Genomic DNA, 14,116 nt, shown 5'->3' with positions numbered 1-14,116 from the left:
CATACGAACAAGAGACAATGAGGGACAAACATATTGTACTGTACATAGGAACATTCTCCCCTGCTCAACTCTCCCTGACACTGGAACCCTCCCAGCTCTAATTAAACAACTATTTCAACTATTTATTATGGAAGTTTTCTGCAGCAGGCTTCAGACCTCAAATCCGCTGAGAAAAAAAATAAAAAATCACACAGACAGCTGTCACCTGGTTCAGTGTCTGCTCCACTTGGAAATACATTTTTGCCGTCGTAGAATCAAAGACTGAAACCAAGAAGTGTCTCTGTTTGCAACGATAAGGGTCACAAGATTTTTCCAACCTCAATACATGGGTCACCTGTAGCAAAAAAAAAAGTTTGGGGATCACATCCTCCCTGTGGAATGACAGGATGCTCTAAATCACACTGACAGAGTCTCATTGAAGTCCGGTCTGCTCTCCAGCTGGATTGTGGAGTGAAAAAGGGGAAAGAGGGAGATGGAGGGGGAGATGTGGCTGCTGCACAGCTGTCCACCTACACAGCCTCCATCCGGGTGGGGAAACGGACCTCCGCGCACTCCCTGATCCCCATGAATGGGAAACCTCTGCATTGTGATGCAAGACAGTCTTTAGAGAGGAAACTGAGGAAGTGCAGTGGCTGTTCAGTCGCTGTTTGTCTGCCTTATTATTCAATCCTATTCCCAAGGGAGAACGACTTCACCGCAATTGCTAGATACCTCTTATGGACTCATAAGGACAGAGAGACCGTCCTCTCTGCTCGCTTATTACAGACTACGGGAACACTGGGATTCAAACCGCTAAACAACTGTACAAACACAGGTTGGTCCTCGGTCTGGTGTGCATGATTACAGATGTCAGTGTGCTGAGAAATTTTGTGATAAAAGACTGTGGGATGATCTCAGTATACTCGGGAACACGTAGCATAGCACTCGTTTAAGAAAAAAAGGCTTGTTTTCATTTCCTTTTCAGTTGTTATGTCACCGTTTCACCAAATTCCAAGCAAGAAGAATGTGTTTTCAGATGCACATGCATGTACATACAGCTACTCTAAGCCACTACACACACACTCCGCAGTTCCCACAGTAGCCTCAGAGTTGGTGTTTCCTTGTGGGATTGTGAGGTCAGGGATGTTTTTTGCTAAACAGATCCATGCACATAAAGTACATGCTAATCCAAATGAGAGCCACAAACAAACTGGAAACAATTGTAGGTTCTTGTCCTGTCGTCCTGCCAACTCTACACACCCAAACATCTTCTCACACGGTCGCAGACAAAAACTTGGTCACGCACATTTTATTTTTCTACTGAAAGACTACATTTTTGGGGGAATTGAAGAAGCCGTTGTGTCAAAACAGGAGCCGATTGGTTGGTCAGAGAGAGCGAGAGAAAAAAGAAAGAGACAGATGCTTCTCTTCCAGAAAAACTGGCAGCTGCTGACTTCCTCCATCCTTAGCCTGTGACCTTTGACGTAGCGTGTGTCCCTCTTCATCACCTCCCACCAACTGGAGAGATTTCCGTCAACAGCTCACAGCACACACACACACACACACACACACACACACACACACACACACACACACACACACACACACACACACACACACACACACACACACACACACATACAGAATGGGAAGATCAGAAAGTGAAAGGAAGGAGGAGGGAACTGAAAGAGTGCTGAAGAGGGTCGGTGAAAAATATCCAGAGATGGATGGGGGTCACCGAAAGGGACAAACATGTTGGATTTGAAGGAGGGCAAAGGCCTTGAAAAAGACACTGGAGAAAAGCACTTAAGATGCTAAAGGGAAAAAGTCATTCCACCTTAAATTCCCACGGGCACATTTGTCAATTTAAATGATGTGTGAGAGAGAAGCACAGAGGAATTAAAATATTATAAGTGCAAAAAGTCAAGTTCTGTTTTTTTTGGTCTCCAAACTATGTGCACGTTGTCAGTCCTGGGTGATGCTGGTGGCAAACAAGATCATGAAAAAAAGGCTTTAAGAAAAAGTAAAAATAACGGATCATTCTTGACTACATTGTGAGTTAAGAAAGGATTCACTATTGATTGCTTTAATGCAGTGTTGTATGCAATACTGGAAGTCATTATACTAGTAATATACCTCTAATATAAATATGAATATTTGCCCCCAACTTTTAAAAGTATTGCGTTGTTTTGTAAGTTGGGGCAAAAAATAAACAGTATCATCCTATAATCGTGTGAGTAAACTGGTTAAAAAACAAGTCACAAATGGCTAAAAAATCCCCAAATGAAAGAATTAAGAAATCTGTCATGTGATCTTATCCTAATCATTTTAGCTATTTCGTCATTATTTTAGCTCAAGACTTCCTTTTAAGACACACAAAGTGCATCAATTCACCAGAATCCTGCAACTACAAGAGTATTTCACCGTGTTTCACAAAGAATAATGACATATTGTTAATAAAATAAAATAAAAATCTAAACAAATCATCAACCATATCACGAATTTTCACGAATACAAATGGAAATTGCACACAGTAATTTGGTTTAAAAAAGATAGGGGAATCTATTGGAATCTAAAATATTTGTGAATGAAAAGTCTGCATCACTGTTTCATCATAAATCAAATACCCTGTTTGTTACATTGGGTTTTGGAAACGAGAAAAAGATGAGCTACAGCTGACAAACTCAAGAACACATGACTGAATCCTCACACTAGGGATCTGATCAGAACAATTGTAACAAGAGGTGTTTCTGCTCCACTTAATCTCACTCTGCAAATGGCTAATTTACGTATGGTGCACCTGGTGACACGGTACAGTAGCTGCACAGAGGCTCGTAAAGAATTAGAGATGAGGGGGAAGCTGTGAAAATGAGGGGGGGGATAGCAGTGGAAGGCACCAGGAAGATAAAAGAGGAATTGACAAGAGCAATGGAAAGAATGACGGGCGGAGGAGGAGCGTTAATGACGCAGTGAGGCTCTGCTACCCCTCGCTGCCTGTTTCACGGCTCCTTGTTTTTCATGCTCTCCAGCAGAGGATGGTCCTATTAGGCCCGATTTACAGCCTCTCTGCCTCCTCGCTCCTTCATCTCTAGTCTATTTTTTTTAAACACACAGTGGCCTAGGTTTATAACACAACTCGTGTCTGCTTAACAACATCCCTGACCTACAAACACGGCAGCAGTAGTCATCAATTAAGGCTTTTTACAGACCTAAATGTGTCATTTAACGATGGGAGGGAGGCTGGAACGGGGCTGAAACATGTGGCGTTCAGGGACGGACTAATATGGATTTCGACACCGCCTGTACTTTAAGACTGATGTATACAATGTCCTCTAAAGCGAAGAACTTCAAACGCCAAATGACCAAACGAACACCTGAGGGCAGCTCACACACTGGGCTCTTTTCAAAAGTTCTTTCTATGCATTTTTTGTTTAGCTGCCAAATTTTCTTTTAATTGCTGAACGTCCTGTTACTTTATTTCTCGCACCTTTCATCTTATGTTTCACTTGTTAAAGGATCACTTGGGTTTATTATAACCAAGGTTATATTTTATATAGCTTTTAACGTCACCTCTATATGTTATAATAACTCACTCAAGAAAAGGTTGAGATCTGGGCACACAGCATCAAGACACACGTGTTCATGTGATCAGTTTCACCTGATTATCTGCCACTTAATTTGGAGGCGAAACCCAAAGTGAGCACTATTGAAATGTCATTAATAATCCCTCACTGAGAAAAAGAACGGAAGTATTTTTGTGATTCAACAACGCATTTATGAGCCAGTCATGAAGGCGTCTGGTTTAATTGCATTGCAGTGCCAAGAGGCTGAGGAGCTGCAGCTGGTCCTCTAAAGGTGTTACTCTCTCACAGGTAGGTTTATACAGAATGTATACTTTGAAAATAGTTTGAACCTTTTATTCCTCTGTATTCACATTTAGTTGTTTTATTTGTCCGTCTTTTATGAACACAACATTAAATCAGACGATCACATATTACATTCCGGGCTGTTTCAGTTATGTTCCCTGTACATGATCTTTATTACTGAGCTTGTTAGCGGTAGTATTTCTCCCTCTCTCTCCGTCTGGCACTGAGCCAGGCTGATCTTTGCCCAGTCACTGAAAGCTCTCCATCCATCCACCACAAAAGATGCATGGCTCCGGGGTAAGGAATCGCTCTCCCTCCCTCCCTCCCTCCCCATTTCCACTCTCTGCTCACCAAAGAAAAACACAAACTTCCATCCAATCAGCTAAAGCTATTAATGGGAGTTGGGGGAGTCAGGGTGGTGATGGTGCTACTTGACCCCCCCCCCAAAAAAAAAAAACCCTCCTCCGCTTGTCGGCGCAGAGTCCCAGGCATTTGCCCCCTGCTAATAATTCATGTTGAGCAACTGAAGCTTTTATTTTCGCAACAAAAATATTGAGAAACAAGGACTTGGACTGCCGCAGATGTACTGTACAGAAGCAGACAGTCTGCTGTGGTTATTGTTGCCGTGGGGATTAGGATTTGTGCAGTTGGAGGAAATAGAGAGTCTTTATACGCATGTTTATGTAACCTGTTGGATGTGTTGACCAAATCCCGCTCCTCTGCTAGAAATATATTTACTTTTGAAAGCATTGAGGTGCAAATTATAACGACTGAGCAAACAGAAGGCCAGTGTCAAGTGTTAGGCTGCTTTCATCCGTCTGCTGGCAGAGATGCTAATGACATTTTGGAAAATGACAAGGTATCTTGAAAAACCTACTGGCTGAAGTTCATGACATCTGCTGTAAATATTCAGAGTCCCCAGATGTTTTATCTTAATGTGTTTGACCTCCTCAGGCTCCTCCTGTGCCATCATCAGGCCACAATGCTTCCACAACATATTAAAATGTAATAGGTAGTTTGGCGTGACATCTGCAGAACATAACTTATTCCTACGTTCCTTAAACCTTTAGCGCATTAATGCTGAAAAGAAATTGCAAAAGCAGCATTACATTGTTTTTATTTTTGTTGTACTGAAAAGTAGACTTGAGCCTGTTGTTCTTCTATTTAGCAGTTTAATCTTTTTACAGATCACCTCAATACATTTAGCTTTTGTAATACAGCTTTGGCCACATCCAAGCAAGCTGTGTAATTCACCTTTTTATGGAATATCTATTCTCATTTATTATTATTAATTATTTTTATTATAAAATTCAATTTTTTTTAAGCCAAGTGACAATGTGTTTATCAACATGGCAACAGGCGTTGTAAGACGGGACAAACCATGCATAAGGACTTTTTCCAACAACGTACACCGATTCATTTTAGGAGAGGAGCACATATTGATTGTCTGAGTAAAAACTGAGACAAAAAACTTTGGTTATGATATCCCATGAGAACATGAATTTCCCGCCTGTTTCTATGCCAAAAGATAAAATTAACATTTATCAGAGAGAGTTTGACAATTTACGACATTTAGAATAATCTCATGTTCCGCTACATGCTAAAACTGTTAATCTACTGCCATGTTTACAGAGGGAAAGAAGTCTTAATACAAGAGCATCTAGCTTTCCTTTCATTGAGAATAGTTTTCTAAGTGTATGTTTTAGTGTACGTAAATGTGCAATGATTTAAAGGCCCACTGTCGTAATCTATTATGACTACAGAATGTAGTGTCTGTACTCTCTCAGGTGGTATAAACAGACCTGGCTCTGCACTATTGCCAGACATCTGGTATGTGTCAGATCCTTGAATGTGGTATATTTTAATGGGTCAGAGGCGTGTGCACGCAAAGCACGGCACAAACATGTGGCCGTGTGTATGTGTTGATCCCGGCATGGTGTAAACTTGTGTGTAAGCGTTACAGTGCGGAGGGAGACGAGCTGCAGAGTGTCGAGGACTGAGATGGAGATAAGCACCAACAAAAAAACATTTACACTGGAGAACTCTGCAAGGGAGATGAGGCCAGAGAGGGAAAGGAGAGAAGAAAATAAATACCGATTGCAGCATTCCTCCGATTTCGACACTTTTCATCGTCTTTAACATTTACCAACATTCCACCTCTGTTGTTGTCGTTTTAATTCCTCCGTTTAAATTTACACGGAAAAAACTCCAGGCTTCCCCAACTGGGATCTCTCGGTCATTCACATCGAGACTGCAAATATTTACAGTGCAGTTGAATTCCTCCTCATTGCAACAAACACTAGGAAACATGTTCTGGGTCGACTTGAAGCTCACTGCTGCCACGCGTCTCCTCTTGGGATAAAGAAGCTTTTATCGACTAAATATTGTAAACATTGAGCAATTCTTCCAGTATCAACTCTGACGGGGATGTTTTGTTACAGTCAAAGCATTAAAGTCAACAGCTCATATCTTGGTTTAGTCAAAGATATCTATCAAGAAACCAAATATTGTGAATATTTATTCTGTGGTACTCTAGAGTCTAAAGTAAGGGGCGGAGGGTTTTAACTATTACTCAGAGGATCGGCGGTTCGATCCCTGGCTCCGGCAGTCCATGTCGATGTGTCCTTGGGCAAGACACTTAACCCCGAGTTGCTCCCAAAGGCTGTTCCATCGGTGAATGATTAGATGGATCCCGATGGGCAGGTGGCACCTTGCATGGTAGCCCCTGTCATCAGTGTATGAATGGGTGTGAATGGGTGATTGATTAGTAATGTCAAAACGCTTTGAGTGGTCGGAAGACTAGAAAAGCGCTATACAAGTACAATCCATTATTATTATTACTGGTTTACAGAGACAATTATCAGTGATGGACAAAACAATGAGCATAAAAAGTTCATTCTTAAACTTGGAAATGTTACAAACACATATAAGATTTACTTACTAGTTATATTACTGGAGCTATCCACATCTCACGGTCTCTCATGGCTTTCTGAGTCAGTTGTCATAGAAATGGGTCCTATTTTGTTATTATAGGCTACTTCTATTCAATGCACGAAAGTCTGAAGTAATTCTTGCTTATTTAAAAATGTGAATTATTTAAATAAAATGTAACGATATATTTTGAAAAGATGAGGGATTTTAGTCATCGAACATCTGGATCTTCAGTTATCGGAAAATCAAGCTGAGCATACGTTAGTGGTAGCCAAAAAAGAAACACAGATTTTTGACATGAAAGTTTTACAATCAGGGTTTTAGTCAACAGATCCATTCGTTTTAGAGTTGAGGAGACATCTGGGGATAATTTGGCTACCACCAAAAGCCTCCTGCACATTGAACACTGAAGGAACCCTGAGCGGGAGAACCTGACTTCAATGATAGCAATGGTGGTGAAGAGCTCCCATGATCCCACACTATTTCACAACACCAACCAAACTCCGTCTTTTGTTATTGTTTTGAGCGATAGACCCGATGGCGGAAAGTGATACATTGTGCATTAAAGCAACGAAATACAGGAAGGTCGAGTTTGAAACAGTCACACACAGAAACATACAGAAGTCTCTTTCTCTAAATCCTCCTGCAAATATTGTATCCAAGTCTTTTTTCTTATCATCTCACCTGCCTTGCTTTATCTTTTTTTTTCATGCTGTCTTCTTCTCTCTCTCCCCCGTTCATCCCCAGCAGAGCCGCTCTGAGCAGAACAAAGCCTGCGCTGCTGACACCACATTAACACAGTCCAGACCTCCTGTCATTCTCCTGTCAGGCTGATAAGCCAGAATATGTGACAGGAGGAAAACATGTTGCCCTCCCGCACCCCCTCTTCTCCCGCTCCATTTATCCACTTCCCCATTCCTGTGGTGATCCTCCGCGATGCAGATATTGTGAGCTTGAGATTGGAATTTGAATGGAGACGACAATGTCCTGTTTGGCCTGTCAGAGTTGACCAAACTTTGCGGGAACCGGGTTCATCTTCCATTTCTATCTGCTGGGATTCCAGTCGTGTTTTGTGGAAGAGGCTGTTTCACTTGGCTGTCGACAGATTCATAAACAAGACTGCTGTGCGCTGTGGGGATTTGGATAGTGTTTCCAACAGAGCCCTGCAGCCAATGATAATAATAATCCACTGACGGGCCTAAGGCTCTGTCATATTATTCTCATGTGTGTCAAAGATTGTTAAATGTGAGAAAACAAAGTCCAAAAAGAATAAAACCTCTCCAAACTTTCAGTCTAGACAACAAAACCACCTGAAGCCACAAAGCGACTATCAAGCTTACGCAACACCAGAGCAAACGTCTGACTCTGGCAGTGTAGTGGAAGTGTCTGTCTGCCACTCAAGACTCCTGGCATTGCTGACGCACACGGTGTACCCATAATTCACCAAACACCTTATTTCAGCCAAGCCCATTGAGGTTAAAGCAGCAGAATATTAAGAGAGAGATGCCGGGTTTTTCTCTGAGAAACAGCAGGAGTTTGTTCAGTTTACTTGTATGTTTCTTGGTTACGTACTGCCTTCACCACAGATCTAATTGGTTTTGGAGCCACTACTACATCAAAAGAGAAAACATTCAATAAATGTAGTGTTCAAAAAACATATATGAGGGTATTTCGCACCACTTAGCAAAACCAAAACTGAGACGAACAAGGCTAACGGTGCCTTAGCCTGCCAACGGTTTTTTTTTTCGCAACAGCAACTCCAGTGAAAGACATTCCTATGACAGCACACTGTGGGTCCATGTCAGCTTTATAGAATGAAGATGACGACTCATAGGCATTCAAGTGTCCACCGCATGATAGCCAACTCCTCTCCCATGAGACGCCGTTATGTGAGTGAGTGAGAGACAGACAGAGGAAGCGGTCCTCGGTTGCGGTTGCAGCGCCTCGCTGTGTCCTTCCTTCCTCGAGCCAGCTGAGCCAACGCTGCAGTCTGCTCCCTGCTATTAATTAAACCATTAAAAAAGATTAATAAGCAGAGTGGGGCTCCAGTCTCGACAACATCTGATGGGAATTAGGGAGGCCTGCTTTTTGGCAGGCTGACCCCGATGCCCCTTTCTTTCGACTCTCACTTTGAAAATCCTCCTCCCTCTGCCACTTTGGTTTCTCACCGCGACTTTTAAACTCTGATCTGAATAGTTTGAACTTGTCCGTCTCTTAAATGGGCTTCTTCCCCTTCTTCTTTTCCTGTTATCTTATTCTGGAGTGAAAACGTGTGGAAATGAAGACCTACAGGGCAAATACAACCAGGACTATGGCCCATTGTTTCCTATTATGAGAGTTGATTGCTATCCACATTTCTCTCGCTGTTTCCTCTTCAAAGCGCACTCAGTATTGATTCTCTTCGTCCCTCGTTCCCTCCCACCTGTCTCCCGTGCACGAAGGGTGAGCTGTCAAAATGATAACACAGCAGTTACTTAAACAAAGACACACACACCAGCCAGTGCATCTGCTCGTCGTTCTGCTCTCCAACAATCACACAGACTGCTATGTTTCTCTGTGACTTAAGTGATTACATATTCAGTAAAAATAATGTATCAACCCTTAACCTTACTGCTTAATATTGCAGACCACCTGCATAAAATGTATTATTACACTGTGAAACTAGATTTAAAAGACCAATGAATAGACATTTAGAAGACAAATTGATGTTTCATTACAAAAGGCTGCTGGCAAAAGTTTTAATTTGACTGTCTGCACTGTTGAGTTGATTTTCAGCTTCACGCTCTGAGTTTGAGGGTTTCCCGTAATAAAGAGGAGCCACGGCCTCAGCACTTCTACTCATTTCCATCTGGGGATCATTAAAGATGAATCTCATCTCATAGTCTCATTTACAAAGATAATTTCTGACTGTAGGAGTCATCCCAACCAACAGAAAAGAAGATATGTAGAGAAATGAAGAGTTATTACATCATGGAGTTCTTTAAATCATGTTAAAATAACTTATTTTGAGACTCTGAATGGGATAAGGAGAAGACTCCAATGACGGTCATATAGGAAAGGCAAATGTTTGTGTTTAAGAGAACATAACGCCCTCCTACATCCCATATCACCCTCCATTGAAGTCTGTTTATGGCTTTCATGGCAAATAAGGGTCTATAGTTCTAAATTTACATTGGTACGTTTTATATTACTATAATTTCATCTTGAATTTACAGCTCACGGATCTGTATAATCTTCTGAAGCCTGGGAATAATTCCGTATGTCTGTACGCTATATATGCATGGGCATGCCTGTTTTTGCACTCAAGATTAACTGTTTATTGTTATATACACACAGACACACACACACACACACACACACACACACACACACACACACACACACACACACACACACACACCACACACACACACACACACACACACACACACACACACACACACACACACACACACACACACACACACACACACACACACGTGCAACCAACTTTCTCTGAAGATCTTATCTTCAATGACGTTTGTGTGCAACCATAAAATAATAAGTCCAAGAGCCAACAATATAAATAGCAGTAGTAAGGAACAACAGGGTAAAAGCCAGAGCACTCTGGCAACAGATGAAAAAGATTTATTTCTTTTTGTTCCTCAAATGGATACGTATGAAACAAAAGTGGGAGGCAAAGCAATAAGAGCCACAGAAAAAAAGGCAGTTAGTTTTAAAATGACAGCAGCAATTTCGGTGCATGTAGAGAAGAAAGAAACGGATGTACGAGATTTGATTTAAAGGAGGAAATTGAAGGTGGAGAGCGAGAAACACTCACAAAGATATTACTGTCTCAGTCCTGCACGTCTATGGCACATTGCTGGGTTTGTTGATAGTGATCTGCCCCGTGGACAGCTCACACTGCGATAAGTGGACAGGCTGCTTATTTAACTTTCTCCCACAGTGAGCGCCTCATGATTTGGAGGAGAGGCTGACAGGTAACGGAGACGAGGTCAAGAGGAAGAGAAAACTATAAGGGACTCCAAAAGTGTATCTCTAAGACACAAACAAACATGTTGTTTTAGTGAACAATGTCGGTCAGGTTGATGAAAGTGGAGAGAAACAAAAAACTGAAAAACTGCAACAGCAGTAGCCTTTTACTGGGTTGGTTGTCTGTTATTAAAGCTTTACAGGTGCATACTTTTTACAAGATAGACTGTGTTGGACTTTTGCTATCGATGAGGAGGACTGGGATAGCAACAAAATTTATAACTTCCATACAAAAAGTTAGGAAAGATCATTTTTCAGTAAGATCTGTTTCATTTTTAACCATAACCCTCCCTAAATACTGACATGAATAAACACACACTAGCTGCTCAGGTTACCAGCCTTTTGAGCTGATTTATCTAATTGTTCCACCTGACAGGTCTTGAGGGTAAACTTCGTATCAGTTTTTGGCATTGTTTGGAGCAATTTACGGATAAAATCCAGGCAAACTCATGAGGCCTTCTAGATGTTTGAAAACCATTACATCACTGCTCTCTACCAATGAAAGATAAATTGACTCAAGAATGAGAGAACCTTTAGTTTGGTGACTGTAGAGAGAAAACATGGTGATGTGAGAGTTTACTGACACAGCTGAGATAGAGCCGTCTGTCCTACCTGTGCACTCGTGCTGCAGGCCCTTGCCGTAGTATCCCTTCTCACAGATGCAGTCGTACTGCCCGGTGTGTGTGCCACACTTACAGCTGGCCATCAGGTCGCAGCAATCCCTGCCCGCTTCGCACAGCGAGGAGCAGCGCGACAGATCTTCCTGGATGTAGCTGCCCGTGGGGAGGTCTGAGAACAAACACAGAGAAGCGCATGATGCAGTAGGATCAGATTTCACCACCTGGTGATCAGACAATGTAACAAAAGCGTTGAGCTGTTACATTAAAAGTGTTGGCACAATTTCCCCGACTTGCAATGAACGAGGGAAAGCAGTCTTAAAGGCTTTGTTATGACAGTATTAGCAGGTTTGGTGCAGTATGTCATTGAAACTGGCTACACACTGAATTAAACACAGGTTTTCCACAGACTGCTGAAATCATTTGCTCAATAAATAAGAGAACCTTTACCACAGAAAGGCATTTAAAGAATCTACAGTGTCTGCATGCCACACACTAAGACTGGCTAAAAGCAAACACCATATCCTTTCCCCAGTTTAAACTGAATAAATTAGAGCTAAGACTTTTTACTAAATAATTTGATTTGGGCTGTACCGAGCAGTTGAGACTGAGGCCATAACTGGCATTCATGCTGGGCTACAAAGAAACTTAAATTTCATTTCTGGAAGTCATCTGCTCAATATATTTTCCTCTCATTGAGAAAGCAGGAAGGCAGAGAGCGCCACAGAAGAAGAGGAGCGACGTCTTGGGTGTATATTCTGTAATTTGATGCATGGCCAGTGAGAGTGGCTTAACATGTGGCTCCATGTTTGAAAACTGGAGTGTTTGCTGTAAGACTACTGTCAGCAGAGCCACTGGGCAGACTTTAAGACAGACGGACCGGAGGCTGACCTGATAGTATGATGTGTGTTGGCTTTCATTCAGTCTTATTCTTGAACTGTGTCACTGATCTCTACTATTGCTGTCTGGGATTTCAGACGCCGTTTGCGCGAGTGCACATATACAGTCTGCAAGAGCATGTGTAGGATTTATAGCTCTCTACACACTCGGAGAGGTACTCAACTGTGATATTTACGGTGATATTTTAAGTTTTAAAGCCACGACTGAATCCCTCTTTTCACAAAATTGTGGGAAGTTCCCCCTCAAGTGTGGGAAAAGAGCCTCACTCTGTCAAATCTGTATGGAAGTGAAGCCTAATGGCTGTTGACAGTACACAACATCAGAGACCATGTGAAATTTAAGTTGTCAGATTCCATATGAAATATTATCAGCTTCTTTTGAAGTAAACATTGAATTTTAGGGTCAAGTTCTACACTTATACTAATATTGCTGAAGGTCAAATGGTGCCGATGGGAGCACTTAGGCTTCAAAAAGATGAAGAGTAGCTTCAGCTTCAATTTACCAAAAACACAGGGTTTGATGTAACTCATGTGCAGCTAAAAAAGATGAGATCTAATAAAGTCTTTGCAGCTGTGAAGGGAGATCACAGAGGTTTCTTTAGATGAGGTAACACCTAAGGAAGCCTTTGAAACATCTCAACAAATAAAAGAAGAAGCTGTGTAACAAATCATTGTAAGTTGTCTTCATCTGTGTCTCATACCTTCATGCAGTGCCCGACGAGCCAGGGCCTCAAACTCTGCAAAGTTGTGCACCAGGTAGCAGTGCTGGTCCTTTGGCTGCGAGGCCATGTCGTGGAGCTCCCTGATGTTACCCTGCCAGATGCCCAGGGTGAAGATCTCAACATCGCGTTCCCTGAGAGCTGCCGCCACCGGTCGAGGGTCCCCGCCATTGGAGTAGCCGTCGGTGATCAGGAAGATGACCTTGGTGGCGTTGGCGCGGGAGTTACGGAGTATTTGCTGTAAAGAGACGAAAACATCGACTCATTAAGTGAAGGATTTATGGATCAAAAATCTAAATGTATATCTGATTCATACCATATTTGCTTCATATTACTCAGACTCCTGAGAGGAACTTCATTTGACATGCAAGATAAACATTTCTTTTTTTTTTTGTTCTCCTAGTTCGTGTAGTCATGTTGTTACGGTTTTGCAAAGGTTGACCATTCAAATACAAACATCCTATTGCTCCGCCTGCCAGCACGCTACCAACATAGTTCCAGCTTAAGTGACATGGCTAACCTGAATAACGAAGAACGTCACACACAACCACTAAAAACAACCCTCAATTCTAGGGTTCCTCAAAACCCTACATCAGCAGGACAGGCAACGAGGGCACGATTGTGAGGAGGGACCAAAAAGAAGGAGAAATGCTCTACAATTGTAATTATTTCTCCTACAGACTACGCAGCTGCTTGCCAGTGGTCTGAAACCACCAGAGAACACTGGGCAACGCAGACCAGGCTGCTGTGTCCGCCCCAGACACCGGCTACAGTTCCCAAACTAACTTTAGCCGCCGTTTACAATCCAACACATACAATTAGAGAAGGACTTAAAGTCAGAAACATATCTTTATTTTCTCTAGGGTTGAAAAAAAACTAAAAAACATCAGCTTGCTTTGCTGTGGAGGCCAAGCTGACAGTGTCTAGGTTTGTCTGTGGGTTGTTTCAAATGAGGTTATGTGGATACAACTCGGTAAACAATGGATGAAGAGAAGGTGAAGTCAGAGCAACTAGGAGAGAGAAAATGAAAGAAACTGAAGAAGCAGAGGGAGCCAAGATGAAGTCAGTAGGAC

The 14,116-nt window shown here is 42.1% G+C and overlaps 1 protein-coding gene across 1 annotated transcript in view; it reads right to left on the bottom strand.

Annotated features, from left to right (window-relative positions):
* The window catches only part of svep1 (sushi, von Willebrand factor type A, EGF and pentraxin domain containing 1), an 85,609-nt gene that overhangs the window by 50,172 nt on the left and 21,321 nt on the right, over positions 1 to 14,116 (bottom strand). Inside the window, exons 2-3 of the mRNA XM_054601882.1 lie at positions 13,026 to 13,281; positions 11,421 to 11,597 (exon numbers count right to left, since the gene is read on the bottom strand). Of these exons, the coding sequence (XP_054457857.1) occupies positions 11,421 to 11,597; positions 13,026 to 13,281 (433 nt within the window). The remainder of the gene's footprint in view (positions 1 to 11,420; positions 11,598 to 13,025; positions 13,282 to 14,116) is intronic.

Source organism: Anoplopoma fimbria, chromosome 7, assembly GCF_027596085.1.
Source record: "Anoplopoma fimbria isolate UVic2021 breed Golden Eagle Sablefish chromosome 7, Afim_UVic_2022, whole genome shotgun sequence".
Classification (NCBI taxonomy): domain Eukaryota; kingdom Metazoa; phylum Chordata; class Actinopteri; order Perciformes; family Anoplopomatidae; genus Anoplopoma; species Anoplopoma fimbria.
Note: the sequence above shows the minus strand (reverse complement) of the source record. Positions and strands in the feature narration are given on the sequence as shown.